The sequence below is a fragment of the Lynx canadensis genome, chromosome A3 (assembly GCF_007474595.2).
Source record: "Lynx canadensis isolate LIC74 chromosome A3, mLynCan4.pri.v2, whole genome shotgun sequence".
Taxonomy (NCBI): Eukaryota; Metazoa; Chordata; class Mammalia; order Carnivora; family Felidae; genus Lynx; species Lynx canadensis.
In genome coordinates, this window is record NC_044305.1 from 10,980,353 (window position 1) to 10,996,332 (window position 15,980).

The 15,980-nt window shown below is 59.9% G+C and overlaps 1 protein-coding gene across 1 annotated transcript in view; it reads left to right on the forward strand.

Annotated features, from left to right (window-relative positions):
- RIPOR3 (RIPOR family member 3) overlaps nt 1-15,980 on the forward strand; it is a 74,474-nt gene that overhangs the window by 55,017 nt on the left and 3,477 nt on the right. Inside the window, exons 4-19 of the mRNA XM_030309402.1 lie at nt 436-514; nt 2,078-2,101; nt 2,370-2,423; nt 3,031-3,180; nt 3,361-3,424; nt 3,785-3,828; nt 4,018-4,143; nt 4,221-4,366; nt 5,853-5,982; nt 7,316-7,888; nt 10,737-10,867; nt 11,786-11,909; nt 12,538-12,673; nt 13,311-13,472; nt 14,074-14,235; nt 14,745-14,947. Of these exons, the coding sequence (XP_030165262.1) occupies nt 436-514; nt 2,078-2,101; nt 2,370-2,423; nt 3,031-3,180; nt 3,361-3,424; nt 3,785-3,828; nt 4,018-4,143; nt 4,221-4,366; nt 5,853-5,982; nt 7,316-7,888; nt 10,737-10,867; nt 11,786-11,909; nt 12,538-12,673; nt 13,311-13,472; nt 14,074-14,235; nt 14,745-14,947 (2,308 nt within the window). The remainder of the gene's footprint in view (nt 1-435; nt 515-2,077; nt 2,102-2,369; nt 2,424-3,030; nt 3,181-3,360; nt 3,425-3,784; nt 3,829-4,017; nt 4,144-4,220; nt 4,367-5,852; nt 5,983-7,315; nt 7,889-10,736; nt 10,868-11,785; nt 11,910-12,537; nt 12,674-13,310; nt 13,473-14,073; nt 14,236-14,744; nt 14,948-15,980) is intronic.

A 15,980-nucleotide genomic window follows, 5' to 3' on the forward strand; every position in this document is an offset into this window, starting at 1 on the left:
CTGACCTCCCCGTGGGCTGGGGTGAAGAGGGCGGCCTCCGGAGGCCACTGCTGGTTTCAGACCCGGGTTCGGCCTCGTCCCTGCTGTGACTCTGCGCTTGAGTTATTTGCCAATTTTCAGGGTCAGTTTGCCCATCTCCAAAATGGGCATAATAACAATAGCACCTGTTAATGGAGAGGTTCCTCATTCTGCACAGCGCTGGGCACACAGCCCCCAGCGTGTGGGGTCTGCAGGTTGAGCGAGCGAGCTGGGGCCCGGCTTCCGGTGGGCGAGAAGGCGCCGCCCCTCTGACCGCTGAGCCCGCCCAGAACCATCGCTATTCTCGGAGCCGGCAGCTGGGGCCGCCCCCACTCCGGAACCCTGGGCACCGGGCTGTGTCTTTTCTTCTTCTTCTTTTGCTACTTTGCAAACTCCTCTTCCTCGTTCTCCTCGCAGGGAGTATCTGTGCACCCAGCAGGCCGAGCTGGATTACCTGTCAGGGCGCCACAAGGACACCCGCAGGAATTCCAGGCTGGTGAGACCTCTCCCTGCCCCTTCCCGCCCGAGCAGCCTCCCTGGGTTACGGAGTCCCCCTCACCCGCCCCTGCCCGCATCACGGGTGTAAATCTCAGTCCCGGAGCTCAGGCCTGAGGAATGGAGTGTCTTTGTCTTGTGATGAACTCCCCTCACTTGGACCCTGAGGAATTTAACCTCACGGACTGTTGGGAAGCTTCTGCCCTCCCTCCTCCCCCCTCCCCCTGCCTCACGATTCAGGAGTCCACAGTCTCGGGCAGGGCCCACCTCCACTCTCTGGCTCTAGAAGTAACTGTAAGGTGGGCAGCCGTATAAAGGCTCATCCGTTTTCGCTACTCCCATTTCACAGATGGGCACACTGAGGCAAGGGAAGGTGTGGCCGCCCTGGGGCCGCACAGCGGGCTGGCGGACGTGGGGTCCTGCCTCCCTGGGCGCTGCTGCTTCTTGGCTTTTCCTGCACACTTTTCTTTCCAAAGGCTCGGGAACTTCCCCATTTCTTTATTTCTAACACGGAGTTTTCCTCTCATAACCGCACATGTATCGTTTCTCATAAATGCATTCGTGGGAAAGCACACACTTCTGGAGGGTTTGATCCCTCCCTCCTTCCAGCTTCATGCCGCTCTCCCCTCAGTCTTCTGTGTCCCACACTGTTCAACCCCTGAGGACAATCTGGTAGTTCACCTTCCACGGTTTCCTCCCTGGTCCCATCGTCATGTAAACATCCATGCGGAAGCGCATGGAAGGTTTGGGTCAGCGTTAGAAGAATGAAGTCACAATTCTCCCCGCTCCCCCACGTCTTGCTTTTTCTCCCCAATGAAGCTCCAACCTTGTGGAAACGCCTCCAGGCTCAAATAGAGTGATTTCAGCTACTCGGGCGAGCTAGGGCCTGTTTGGAAATAAAGTTTATCAGCACGGGCCACACCCATCACTGACATGTGGTCTGTGGCTGAGTTCAGACCATGCGGCCCCCAAAGCCAAAGTTTTATTGTCTGGCCCTTTACACTGAGATTTGCCTGGCTGGCCCCTGGCCCCTGGCGTGGCTGGACCAGTCTGGATTTGCATTTCCCAAAGCCTGAACCCCCCCCCGGGGGTGGGGGTGGGGGGACGCTGGCTGCCTCCTCCACCCCCACCTCATTCGGTTCTTCTGGCCATGGCTGAAATCACCGCTTAAACGATCAAATCACAGTGACCCCCATTTTGTTGAGGGCTTACCTCATCCTTTGCCCTTCACAGCAACCCTGCGGGGCAGGTGCTGTGTTCTGTGGCCACTCCATTTTCCATGAGGAGGTAGAGGCTCAGAGACGTTGAGTAACTGGCCTGGGACACACGGCTGGGAAACTGAGCCAGGCCCAGAACTGCCTCACCCAAAGCGCATGCGTTTTCCACTCTTCCCCCTCGGCCTGGAATGGCCTGGAACCGGGCCGCTGACTGCGGGGCCCAGAGGAGGGAGTGGCTGCTGGTTTTCCTACCTCCGAGCTCAGGTGCCCCTGGGATGTAGCCACGTGGGTCGTGGAGGAGCACCCAGAGCCCTGACACCTGTCTCTCCCCACTCTCCTCCCCACAGGCCTTCTATTACGACCTGGACAAGGTGGGTGAGACTTTCTGTCTGCGGTAAGCAAGGTGGGCTCATGGGGGACTGATGTCATTGCCCGCGTTTCGTCCCTCAGGCCATCCTACGGGAGGTTTCCTCCCCAGTTGTAAAATGGGGAAACGGGCTCAGCCATGAGGATGCTGAGGGGCTGGCCTGGCTGGGAGCCCAGTTCTGTGTTAGGACCCGAGGAAGGGGCAGGGGGTGGGGGCCGGGGAGGGGATGGCCCAGGCTACTTTCAAAGTACCTTCTCTTTTTCTGGGAGAAGCAAACGCGCTCTGTGGAAAGGCACATCCGGAAGATGGAGTTTCACATCAGCAAGGTCAGCCTGCCTCCTGGATGTCACAGGGCAGGGCTGGGGTTTGCCGGGCGGGGGTGGGGGTGGGGGGCGAGGAGGCCCAGGAAATGCAAGAGTTGGGCCCTGAGGTGGGGCGGGGGGGGAGGGGTGGGTCAGGGGGTGGCTGGGCTCCCCAGGATTGTGGGGTTTAAATGACCGCATTCATGCTCCAGCTCACAGGGTGAGAGGCTGAGTCCAACCACCCCACTGCAGAGATGGGAGAGTACAGGCCCAGAGAGGGACAGAGACAGGCCCAAGGTCACACAGCAAGCCCTTCAAGCTTTTACCCACCAACTCTTCCATGTTCTCACTGGTGGCCCCCTGGCTGGGCAGGATATCACAAACCCACCTCCCCTGTTTTGCAGCCCAAAAGTGGGGCAGGGAGAGGGGAAGCGATGCCTTCGCCCGGCCGGTTCGTGTGCAGGCGTCCACCGGGCGCTGGGCACAGGAGTGGATGAGCGATGTGACCCCTGCCCCCGGGGGCTCACACTCTCCGGGGCAGGGGACCCAGGGCAGCGCGGCCCCTCCCGAGGGTGAGAGTGGCAGGCAGGCCTGGGGCCCCCGCGCCCACCAGCCCGCGCGCCCCCCGCAGGTGGACGAACTCTACGAGGGCTACTGCATCCAGTGCCGCCTGCGCGACGGGGCCTCCAACATGCAGAGGGCCTTCTCCAGGTGCCCGCCCAGCCGCGCCTCCCGGGAGAGCCTGCAGGAGCTGGGCCGCAGCCTGCAGGAGTGCACCGAGGTGGGGGGCAGTGAGGGGTGCAGAGGGCTACGTGTGTGTGTGTTGGGGGGGGGCTGGACCCCGAGGACCATTGCTATCTGCTCCCCGGGGCCTCCGGCTGGCAGGATCCGTGGGCCCCCCTTCCCCCACCTCACCGGGCCCAGGGGCCGGCCGTGAGCCGCCTTGTGTGGGGCTTTGCAGGACATGTGGCTTATCGAGGGGGCCCTGGAGGTTCACCTGGGAGAGTTCCACATCAGGATGAAAGGTAACAGAGACGAGGGTCGGTGGGCAGAAGCCAGTTTGGTGGGGGGTGGGGGGGGGCGTCAGGCCGTCTTGGGGGTCCTGGGACTTCTGCTGAGGTTGGGGGTTTGGTCAGGGTCCCAGGGGTCCAGGAAAACTTTGGGTTTCCACTCACGTGGCTTGTGACCTCAGCCAAGTCCCATCCCCTGAGGTGGACATGAGGGCCCGGGCCTGTCCGCCGTCCGTCATGACGATTTATCCCTCCCTGAAGGTGATACCCACACGTGGGCAGGGGATCCCCCAGGGAGGACCTGTGGTCTGTGGGGCAGGGGCAGGGGCAGGGGCAGAGCAGGGCGGAGAGGAGATTAGCCTGTCTCCGTTCTAGGCTTCGTGGGCTATGCACGCCTCTGTCCCGGAGACCAGTACGAGGTATGGCCACTCGGGCGTCAGTCCTCAGGGCTTCCCATAAGGCCTTTGGGGGGCGGGAGCTGCTGAGAACCAGGGTCCCAGCTGGGCTTTGTCCCCATCCCCTCCCAGCTAGCAGGGAGGGCCTCCAGGCAGGTGGCACGGGGGAGGGGCTCCCTGGGGCTGCTGACCCGCCCCTTCTCGGGCCCACAGGTGCTCATGCGCCTGGGCCGCCAGCGCTGGAAGCTGAAGGGCCGGATCGAGTCTGATGACAGCCAGACCTGGGAGGAGGAGGAGAAAGTTTTCATCCCCACGCTGCACGAGAACTTCGAGATCAAGGTGGGTGAGGCACAGGGGCGGGGATAGGGTGCCCAGAGGCTGGGCGCAGGCGTCATCCACAACTCCCATCCCCTCAGGTGACAGAGCTGAGGGGCCTGAGTTCACTGGCCGTGGGCACAGTGACCTGCGACATCACTGACTTCTTCACGACCAGGCCGCAGGTGATCGTGGTGGACATCACAGAGCTGGGCACCATCAAGCTACAGCTGGAGGTGCTGTGGAAGTGAGTAGGGGGCCGGCCTCCTCCCCAGGCCCCGATGTCCCTCCCCGAGGCTGGCCCCAAACTCCCACCTAGAGGGGACTCCCACCCAGAGCAGAAGGAAGAGGGCCTCGCTGGCTCCTCTGGTGGCCCGAGCACACCCTAGCATCCACTTGTGGGCATTCCTGCCCTCACTGGGCCCCACGGCCAGGCTGGAGCCTCTGCCCACCCTCCCTGCCCCCGCCCCTCTGAGTCTTAATTCCCTTCTTTCAGCGAACCGCCTATGCTGGCCAGGACCCTTTCCGGTGACCTCCCGGGCTGGGTTCCAGGGAGGAGCCTTGCCCCTCCCCAGGAGGGCTCTCCTCACTGCTCCCACCACCTCATTCCCCGCTGGCCCCTGCCGTCCACCAGGCCCCGTGGACCCCAGACCCCACGGACGGGGACGCTCACGAAAACACGTCCTTCCCGGGTCGGGGGCTCTCCATCGGGCATCGCAGGTGGCAAGGGGCAGTGCCCATCTGGGGCGGCCGACTCGTCACCTTCTTGGGCCGTTCAGTGAACGCTGCTGGTCTCCAAAGGCTCTGTTTTTCTGTCAGTAGGGCTCTTTTGCCCCAAATGAAACCTCGTGTTTCGAGAGAATTCTCTTTATTCCCCGAGGCAGGTGCAGCAGGAGCTAAGGGGCTGGGGCACGCTTCTTCTGTTCTGGAGCTTGCTCTGCCCAGTCTCTCCATCCGGCCTGGGGCCACTAGAGGCCACTTTCTTCCCAGTGAGCCGGGTGAACCCCCAGCCTCAGTGTCCTCATCCGTCCAGTGGGGGCTGCACACTATTCTTTCCAGGGAAGGCCCTCAAGTCTATAGGGTCGCGGGCGGCCCAGCACCATCCGATGCGAGGCTGGGCCAATCCAAGGACGCAGGCGTCCTGCTGGCCTGAAGCGTCTAGAACCCACAGAGCAGGAGCCAGGCCTTTGTGCAAAGAAGAGCGAGCCGGTGTCCGTGCGGCAGGGAGGTTACCCAGACCTACTGGCTCCCAGGGCAGGCTGGGTGAGGGCCAGGCTGGAGCCCCAGCTCCCCTGTATTTCACACACTCATCTTGGCTTCTCAGCCTTACGTGTGACCACGACCGACAGAGGTCCTTCCGTAAATAATGGCACCCCTGTTACAGATCGGGATGAGAGGGATGGTGACGTTGTTTATCCAGAAAATGGCAGAACGGAGCGTCCACTGTGCCTCCGCTCAACTTCTTGAGGGGCCCTCTGAAGGGGGTGTCATTCACATGTCTGGTGGCCAGTCACTGCCCCTTGCCATGTGGCTAAGGGCCCTCAGGGTGGTGAGATGTTCCGAAGGGGGTTGAGAATGTGCACCTAGAATCTCTAGGTGCTGTGACTGTGACCCCAGGCAAGGCCAGGCCCCTCCCGAACCTCCATTCCCTCTGAAGTCCCCCGAGGTCTTCTCTGTGCTGCCGCGTTCTCCCAGGCACTGACGACACCCCGGCCTTCTGTTCTCTCCTCCAGCCCGTTTGACACCGAGAGCTTCCTGGTGTCGCCCAGCCCTACGGGCAAGTTCTCCATGGGCAGCAGAAAGGGCTCCTTGTACAACTGGACACCCCCAAGCACGCCCAGCTTCCGAGAGAGGTACTACCTGGTGAGTGAGCCTCACCAGGGCAGGGATGCGGTGGGCACCCCAGGATCGTGGGTGGGCGCGACTCCCCCGGGGCCAGCACGTGGGGCTGGGATCGGCAGCCTGGCACTTCCGGTCCCCCTTTGGACTCGTGCTCCCTGGTTTGGGGATCATCCTGGGTAGTGTCCTGTCCTGTTTTCCTTCCTGTCAGTCCTCCATTCTGGGGGCCTCTGGACTTGGTTCGAGGCCTGGCTGGTTCTCCTGGAAGCCTGGAATGGGTTTCTCTGTATGGTGCTACCACCCCAGCCATAGTTTATTTGCTTCAAAATTAAATTTAATGTATGTTTCCAGTAGGTAATACCTTGACCTAGCGTCTAGTAAAACATCTCTTTCCTGTGACCTCCGGGGATCTGGGCCCCTTCCTTAGCACCAGCTACTGTTGTCAACCTCTTCCGTATTCTGGCCATGGTGTGCCCAGCATATTACAGTCAAAGAAATCATATGTGGTCCAGAGTCTGGCTTCTGCAGCCGGAACGGCTGGGTTCAAATGCTATTTATGCCTCTCACCTGCTGTGTGACCTTGGGCAAGTCACCCAACCTCTCTGGCCTTCAGTTTCTATATCAGAGAACTGAAAATAACGGCACCACTCTGGTGAGGTTTTGCAAGGATTAAGTGAGTTAATGAACGAGAAGCCTTTCAAAGAACACCTGATAAAAACAGATGGTGCTTTGGAACATCAGACATTATTATTGGTCTGTCTGGTAAGGGGAAGGGAGGGGGTGCCGCAGAGCGGGGCGAGCTTGGTGTCAGCTGTTCGCTCATTCACAACTTTGTGCCAGGCTCTGTTCTAGACCAGGTGGGGACAGTGTCCTCAGGGAGCGCCGGCTGATCAAGGGCCTAAGGACCACGGGAACACAGACCATGGAGGGAGAGGGGACTTCTGGGGCAAAGCGGGAGTTGCTATTTAAAACGGGGCGTCCAGGGCTAGGTCCCCAGAAAAGGTGCCATTTGAGTAAGGACCTGAGGGGCCAAGAGCATGACCACAAAGACATATGGGAAGAATGCTCCAGAAAGAGAGCACAGTCATTCTAAAAGGCCTTGGGACAGGAAGGTGTAGAGCCTGGAGGATGTGACAAGCAGCAAAGTGGCCTCAGGGGCTGGAAAGGAAGGGGTTAGAGGGGGGATGGGGCTGCAGGGTCCCGTCAACACCTCCAGTTCGCCGATCACCTTGGTGGACCCCAGTCACGTTGACAATGTGTGTGTGTGCGGGGCAAGTCTTTATGGAGGGAAGCCCCGCTGGGGTGGCAGGAAGTCCCTGGTGTGGCAGTCAGGCTGGTCCTGTGTCCCCCTCCCCAGTCTGTCCTGCAGCGGCCAGCGCAGCAGGCTTTGCTGCTGGGTGGGCCAAAGGCCCCTTCCATCCCCGGCTACCTGTCCGACAGCGACCTTCGGGGGTCCGGCCTGCGGAGCCGGAGTCAGGAGCTGCCCGAGATGGACTCTTTCAGCTCTGAGGACCCCCGAGACACTGAGACCAGCACATCGGCATCCACCTCAGACGTGGGGCTCCTGCCCGTGGCCGTTGGCCCCAACACCTCCATCGAAGAGGAGGCCCAGGAGGACCCCCGATCCCTGGGCCTCCTGCCGGAGATGGCCCACCTGGCGGGAGGCTCATTTGTGGAGCAGCCTGGCTGGAGGAATTTGGGAATCGAGGCCCCCAGCCTGCCACGGGGCTCCCCATTCCACAAGCATACAGTCCCGGGTAGCCAGAAAGACGATGACGAAGGAGAAGCCGAGGGCGGAGCGGATGGGCCTGGGGTGACCCTCGAGAGGCCGCTGCAAGAGGTTCTGGATTTACTGAGGTCCATGGATACTGCCCAGCCCCAGCTCCGGGAGCTGGAGTACCAGGTTCTCGGCTGCAGGGACCGGCTGAAGGTGGGTTTCTTCCTGGAGGGCCAGCGGCCCCGCTTTACTAGCGCCTGACGACTGGGAGCAGACTCTGGGGGCAGCCAGCCTGGGCCGGCATCCTGGCCTCGTTCCCCTGTGACCCAGCTGGGCAACGTCTCCTCTCTGGGCCTCAGTCTGTTCATCTGACCAGTGGGGAGGGATAACAATGGCCTTCACTGGCTGGGAGGACGATTAGAAGTGGAAGTCGGGGACCAGGGTAGAAAACCTGCTCCCCGTCTGGCCAGAGAATCTGGCCCCCTCTGGCATCTTCTGGCCCAGGCAGGCGGGGCTGAGGTTGGGCGTTCAATTCCCAGACCCGGGGCGTGTCTAGGGTCAGAGCTGGTGCCACAAGAGGCCGCGAGCAGCCACACACCCTACTCTGAGCTTGTTCCTCGACAGGGCCCGTGGCAAGAGCTGCCCTCGGGTGGCTCTCAATAGTGCTGGCCTGGGCAGATTTATTCGATTTTTCTGATTACATAATTTTATTTAAAAAAATTTTTGAATGTTTATTCATTTTTGAGACAGAGAGCATGAACGGGGGAGGGTCAGAGAGAGAGGGAGACACAGAATCCGAAGCAGCTCCAGGCTCTGAGCTGTCAGCACAGAGCCCGACACGGGGCTCGAACTCACCAACAGTGAGATCATGACCTGAGCCGACTGAGCCCCCCAGGCAATACTTTTTTAAACGTACTTGAGGAACTTTTCTTCTTGTACCAAACCGAATTCGAAGAGTAAAAGTGAGCATAGGCCATAGTTTTTAGTTTGATGTGTATGTGTATAATGTGTGTGTGTGTGTGTGTGTGTGTGTGTGTGTGTGTATACACGTAGTCGGTCCTCACCATTCATGGATTCTGTGTGTTTCTCATTCATCTACTTGCTGTGAAGCTTACCTGAAACTCCAAAATCAGTACTTGTGATGCGCTCACGGTCATCTGCGGGCACGTGCAGAGTCGCCTGCCATGCACGTGCCCGGCTGGGGCTGAACCAGGGGTTCACTTGTTCACACACAGAGGGTTCACACACTCTGCCTTCTTCTCGCAGCCCTGGTCCAGATGTGTGTCCTTTCTGCTGTCTAGTTTGTGCTGCGTGTCTCACATTTCTGCCCTTTCTTTTGGTGATTTCAAGCTGTTGGATGGGCCCGACCGCGTGAAGTGCTATCCAGTGCTCCTGAGCCCAGGAAGGCTGTGCAGGGCCTCACTCACAAAATCCATGTTACATAAGCCTCGTCCAGGTGTGAGTTCAGTGTGAATGAATTGTCAGTGTAAATTAAATAAGGTGTCTTCGGGGCCCTTGGGTGGTTCAGTCAGTTAGGCGTCTGACTTTGGCTCAGGTCATGATCTCACAGTTTGTGGGATCGAGCCCCACGTCCGGCTCTGTACTGACAGCTCAGAACCTGGAGCCTGTTTCCGATTCTGTGTCTCCCTCTCTCTCTGCCCCTCCCTTGCTCACACTCTGTCTCTCAAGAATAAACATTAAAAAAAAATTTTTTTTTTAATAAATAAGGTGTCTTTAAACAGAAGTACACATGAAACGAGGCTCTGTACTGATGGGTTGATAAAAATGTGACCGGGGGCGCCTGGGTGGCGCAGTCAGTTGAGCGTCCGACTTCAGCCAGGTCACGATCTCGCGGTCCGTGAGTTCGAGCCCCGCGTCAGGCTCTGGGCTGATGGCTCAGAGCCTGGAGCCTGCTTCCCATTCTGTGTCTCCCTCTCTCTCTGCCCCTCCCCCGTTCATGCTCTGTCTCTCTCTGTCTCAAAAATAAATAAACGTTAAAAAAAAATTAAAAAAAAAAAAAATGTGACCGGAGGCTAGTGGTCTCTGCATTTCTCTTAGGAGCAATGGTTTGGTACCACCTGGAATAATGAGAACTGGTGTGTGTGTGTGTGTGTGTGTGTGTGTGCATATATATACACCAACGTACTTTTTTTTTTTTTTTTTGCTGGAGGAAAGATCCGCAACTAGCCATTGTTATTCTCTAACAAGAGAATAACAAAGTTTTCTCCGCGGGCTCAACTCTTAGGAGCCTAGTTCTGCTTCTCAAGGTGGTATCTGCTCAGGCTATGCCTTGGGTGGCTTCGTGTGGGACATGGCCTGGGCATGCCAGGGATGGGGACCGAGCAAGCCCTGGGGTCCTGCCCTGAATGGAGGGGAGACCAAAATCTCCAGCAGTGGATTTCTAGATCCGGAGGAAGGGATCTGCCTTTGGGGGACTCAACCAGTGGCAGGCCCTGTGGCACCAGCACTCTCCTCATCCCTGCCAGTCAGGGGGTGCCTCAACCATCCTCTCCTTCCACATCTCCCTGGGAGAAGAGACCCTGAAATCTAGAAGCTCACCGGGCAGCCTTTGAGCCTCCCTTTGAGCCTGACTCACACCCTATTTTTACAGTAATTTGGGATTAGCTGTCAATGTTCAAAAACTAGCAGGTTCCCACAAAAATCTAGGTTTCCAGCTTTTCTGAGAAAAGTGAACAGTCTGGCCCCACATTCCCAAGGAGCAGGTGTCAGTTGGAGCAGAGTGGCAGCCTGGCCTCTTGGGGGGGGGGGGACACATGTTCTCGGGCCCCCCCCCCCCACCCCCAATCACTTGCCCGCTCACTCCTGTCTCTCGCCCGGTCCCTGTGGGCGTCTGTGAGCCCAGGAGAGGCTTTTCAGGTCTGTGTCCCTCGGGCTTTGGAGCCGTACCTACCAGGCTACTCGGGAGGGGCCTTGGGGGATTCCGCACCCCTGTGCCCATCCTTGATGTGGGGGGTTGCACTTGGGCTCCGAGGGGTGGTGCTCATGACCCGGACCCGGTGGTGATGGTCTGTGGCCTAAGGTCCTGCCGCTCTGTCCACAGCCCCGTGGCGCCCGCCAGGAGCACGCCTCTTCCGAGAGCCTGATGGAGTGCATCCTGGAGAGCTTCGCCTTCCTCAATGCTGACCTCGCCCCGCAGGAGCTGTCCCTGTGTGGGGGCTGCCAGGGTCCCAGGTAGGCGCCCTCCCCTCCCAGCACCGACCCTGGCGACGGGCCTCAGTTCCGCGCTTCCTGTCGGCCCCTGCAGCCTCAGCCTCCCATCGCCCTGGTCCCAACTGGTACTTACTCTGTTCCTTTGCTACGCCCCCCACCCCTGCATGCCTGCCGCTGGGCACAGAGCAGGGGCGTGCTGACCACTGAGTGCACGACCACCCCCAGCACGGTCCCGAGCTGCGGGCAATGGCCTGGCTGGGTTCTTCTCTTACAAAATAACAAGGGACACAGTAGGACCTCTGTCCTCTACCGAACGGGCAGCAGGGACATGGGCTCCCTCTTCTGTACAACCTTCCACCCCCACCTGCCCTGCTCATGCCCGGCTCCTGTACCCGAATCTCAGCAGCACCAGACAGGACACACAGTACATCTCGTCTTCTCCTCTCACGATCCCACCCAGCATCCCAGTGTCGCGTCCGCCCTTCCTCAGGCCTCGGGCTCGGCCTCCACCACGAGGCCAGCGTGGTGCCGGGTGAGATGCTTGCTGGCAGGCTTGCCCTGACCCCTCACTGCCCGGAGCTGGGTGCGCCTGTCCCCACTTCACAGATGAGCACGCTGAGGCCAGGGGGGCAGGCCCGTCCAGAGCCACAGAGCTAAGGATTAGCCTGAACCGCAGCCTTCTGCCTTCAGATCACACATCCCGGAGGTGGCCCCCCACACCCCCCACCCCAGTCTCCAGGGCCCGTGCCACCCCTCGTTGACGGCTTTTGCTGCTTTTTCTTTTCCCTTGGTTTTCTCCTTGGTGTAACTCTATCTGCCTGGGCCCTGGAGCGGGCCTCCCTGATCGGAGCTCCCCAGGGAGGGAGGGTCTCCTCTACCCGCGGAGGGAGCTGAGCCGCTAACTGGCACGGTCACCCAGTTCTTCTCAATCCAACTCAGAAAGGACAGGAGCCCGCCCCCGCTGCCACCACGGACAGCGTCACCTCGGGAGCTGACGGCCGGCACCCCGGAGCTGGACACGTTGCTCACCGTCCACCTCCACGTCTGCAAAACTCTGCTGCAGGTGTGGCCACGGGATGTGGGGGGCGGGGCGGCCTGCGGGGAAGCCGGGCTGGGGGGCGGGAGTCCTCTCTGCGAAGATCTGATCTTGCCGGTGGTGGGGAGCACGGTGCAAGGAAGAGAGCCAGTGAGACTGGGGAGGCTCCTCTGTGGAAGGTCCAGGCCTGGGTGAAAGGTCACGTGGCTCTCCTGAAAGTCCAAGTGCTGACCCCAAAGCAGCGGCTGCGGTTCTTTCCGCGGCAGCTGCCAGAGCTCCGATCCAAACTGGCTCAACCAAAGGGAACTTTTTGGCTCATGGAACTCAAAGGCCCTGGGGTAGGCTTCAGGCCCAGGTGGATCCAGGATTTCAAAAAACATCCTAACTGGGTCTCTCTCAGCTCTGCTTTCCTGCGTTGGCTGGCTTCACTTTCAGGCAGGCTGGCCCTTTCTGGTAGCAGAGGAAGCCCCCAGAAGCCGCAGCCTGCATCCCATCATCTCGGCCACCTTGGAGAAGCAGGAACCCCCAGACGGGAGTCAGAGAGCTACCACCGGCACAGAAAAGCTGGGGGGAGGCAGGTGGGGGCCGCGGTCGTGTTTGCCGGCCTCAGAAGGCATGCTTGTGCTAACCTGGAGCATCGTGGGCTGCTTCCCAGAAACTTGCCTCTCCTAACCTGTCGAGGATGGTCCAGGAATGCCTTCTGGAAGAAGCCGTGCAGCAAAAGCAGGTTCTGGAGATGCTCTCTGTGCTGGATTTTGAGAAGGTCAGCAAGGCAGCATCCATTGAAGAAAGTAAGTAACCGCCCGCTGCCCACGGGCTGCTCTCGTGTGGATGGCACGAAGCGATGGGCTCTGGAGGGCAGGGGAGCCTCGTCTCCCATCCTGATGCCCAAAGCTCACTGGCGCCCAGAGGGTACGAGCTGGGGTGGTGGTGGGGCTGTGCTCAGACGTACACGCTGTGGGGCGCGGGAGGGAGGCCACACGGCCTTGGAGTTAGTTCGGTGGGCTGTGCGGCTCTGGGCAAATGACTCACCTCTCTGGGCCTCAGCTTCCCCGCCTGTCTAAAGAGGAGGCCACTGGGTAGTGTTGTTCCGTGAGGTAATCGCCAGGACGCGTTCAAGGCACACGGCACGCACTCCCAGAAACAGCTGTGACCCCCGCTCTGCCTCTGCCCCCCACGGAGCCTCCCCTTGCCCGTGAGGAGAGGCTGGTGGCCGCAGCCGTCCTAGCTGCGAGGACCGCGGTGCGGGCCCAGGGAAGGCATCCACGGCCGAAGCCGCCGGCCCTTGGCGTGTCAGGCTGCGATGCGGGAAGGAAAGCTGCACGAAACCCTGTCACCCCTGACCTCTCAGGCCTCAGCGGAAGGAAATCCTGGGGCCACCCGGTTGCTCGGCCTTCCCGTCAGTCGGGTCCTGACCCAGGCTTTCAGTTGTCCCCCAGGCCACACGGAGGAAGGGGTGCCTGAAGCTGTGGAGAGGGTGCACCGAGCCCGGCAGCGTCCTGTCCTGTTCCGGCACGACGCTGCTGAACCAACTCAAGAAGACGTTTCTGCACAGAGTCCGAGGGAAATACCCGGGACAACTGGAAATAGGTACCCCCTCCCGCCCCAGGGCCTCATTCTAGCCCTGTCTTCGTCTCTGTCTTCATGGCACCAGAGGGAGGGTGCTTCTCAGCTACACGTCACCGCCTCTTCCCGGGACAGGAAGGGGTCTGCGAAGCCCTGAAGTTGCAGACGTTAGCCTTTTGGCACATCTGTCTGGGGATAGACCGCACGGCTTCCACCAGAACCTTTAAGGGGTTAGGAAAGAACGCTTCTAGAAAGGTCGGCAGGATAAAGGTGTCTTGAAGTGCTGGCTGGACCCTTCCTCAGAAAGCAGAGCATCTTTCTCTGTTGACAGCTGACAGCCGTCCTCCCTTCCAGGGCCTCTGGAAGCTCCAGCCAGCATCTGGCTGCTAGTTGGCCTGAATACTCCCAGTCCCCAGCCTCGGGCATGGAGTGCACCCCAAGAATGCCTACACGTGGGGCTTGCGGACCCCAGCCGTAGCATGCTCCTTCTCTTGGGCACAGGAGGCACAGTGAGGGACACCCGTCCGCATGCCGTTAGAAGGCCTTTAAACTGCCCCAGCCATGCCCGGCGGCGGAGCTCCACGGGGGCCCCGTCTATCCTCACGGCCTTCTCCTGTTTCGCCAGCATGCCGAAGGCTCCTGGAGCAGGTGGTCAGCTGTGGTGGGTTGCTCCCCGGAGCCGGGCTCCCCGAAGAACAGACGGTCACCTGGTTCCAGTTTCACAGCTACCTGCAGAGGCAGGGGGTGTCTGACCTAGAGAAGCACTTTGCCCAGCTCACCAAAGAAGGTAGGGGCTGGGAGGGAGGGCGCCTCAAAGCAACGCCAAGAACGAAGGAGTCTCCGTCCGTGGAACCCTCTCTCCTGGCTCTTTGGAAGCCAGTGTCTTCGAACCACTGCGTCTTTCCCCTCCGGCTGTCCTTTCGAGACCCCAGATGGAATTAGATTGTACACTCAGCCCACGCAGGGAGATGACCTCCGAGGGAAGGAGGTTTTACAAAGCACAGGGCAGAGGTCAGAGCTGGATAGGAGGGTGACGGGTGGCTGGCCGGAGTCCTTAAGAGTACGGGCTGAGGTTTTATTAATTTTCAGGGTGATTTGACCCCTTGCCGGAAAGCCTTCCTAGAGATTCCACCTAGAGAGCACCCCCTTGAGGCCGATCCAGGCTGCGCCTTGGTGATCGTGGGGGCTTGCCCTGGGATCTGCTTCCCGAACACGAACACGGCGGTGGCCAAACAAACGCGCAGTTGTACTGCCGACCGCAGTCAGAGGGACCCTGGGCCCACTCCTCTCTTCCAGTAACACTTGCCGAGGAGCTGCAGTGTGCGGGGCAAGTCAAGACGATCAGGAAGCTGCAGGGGAAGCGGCTGGGCCAGCTCCAGCCCCTGCCCCAGACGCTGCGGGCCTGGGCACTGCTGCAGCTGGACGGGACCCCCCGGGTGTGCAGGGCGGCTAGTGCTCGCCTGGCCAGCGCGGCACGGAACCAGAGCTTTCGGGAGAAGGTACGGTGGGGGCAGGCGGGGAGGCGGCAGCCCCATGGCTACATGTGTGACAGCCAGGGGGACACAGGCTTCCTCTCTCGGAAAAATACAAGGGATGTTCTGAAGGGGGTTGCCTTCGCTGCGAGGGTTTTTTGTTTGTTTTTTTAAAGATTCTACTTTAAGTAATCCCTACACCCAAACTTCCAACCCAGTCACCTGCTCTACCTCCCGAGCCAGCCAGGTGTCCCAGGATGTTTAGATTTAGGGAGGTTCCCTGGTGTGTGCATGCGTGCGGTCCTTCTCAGGCCATTGCCCTGGGCGACGCCAGCCCTGGGGAGGGACCTGGGGTTGCTGGCGGCCACCCGAGGGACCCATGGAACCTCTCGTCTTACTGCCTCGTGCATCTGTGCCGCCAACGCCAACATACCCGTTTGGTCTGAGATGTCGCTTGCACGGAGAGCGTTTCTTCCTTAGGGTTCTGACGGCCAGCCTCATCTCAGCTAGTACGTGTGGCTGGCTGATTCGTTGGGTTCAGTCCGTTTGAAAACCAAGAAACCGGACCCCTCTGCCCTTCAGGTTCCTGGGCCTGTGACTACTCTAGATTGACGGTACCAGCCCCCAAGGTAGAAGAGGGCAATACCGAGGCCTGACTGTAGTCTGGGCACCCAAAGGCCGGGTACCTTCTCACATGCTTCCTAATTAACCTGCAGAGTCTCGTGAAGCCCATGCAGCTCTTTTCTGGCGGATGTGGTGGAGGGGGCGGGGTCATCGCTGGGACCGGGGACCAGGGACCAGGGCTGAAGGGAAGAGGTGCTCCGCACGTCCCTCCGCACGTCCAATTCTTTGAGTGGCCCCGGCCAGACATCGGATTGCTCCGATGCAGCATTTTATCTAGATTTGGAAAATATTATTAGATGAAAAGAGCTTTCTTCACTTTGATTACCATCAGCCCAGGGACCAGTGTGTTTATTAGAGAGAAACCAAACGCCGCAGCATACGTCTTGGGACTGGGTGCGCCTGGCCCAGAGATGAATAGATCACAGCCCGATTTTTG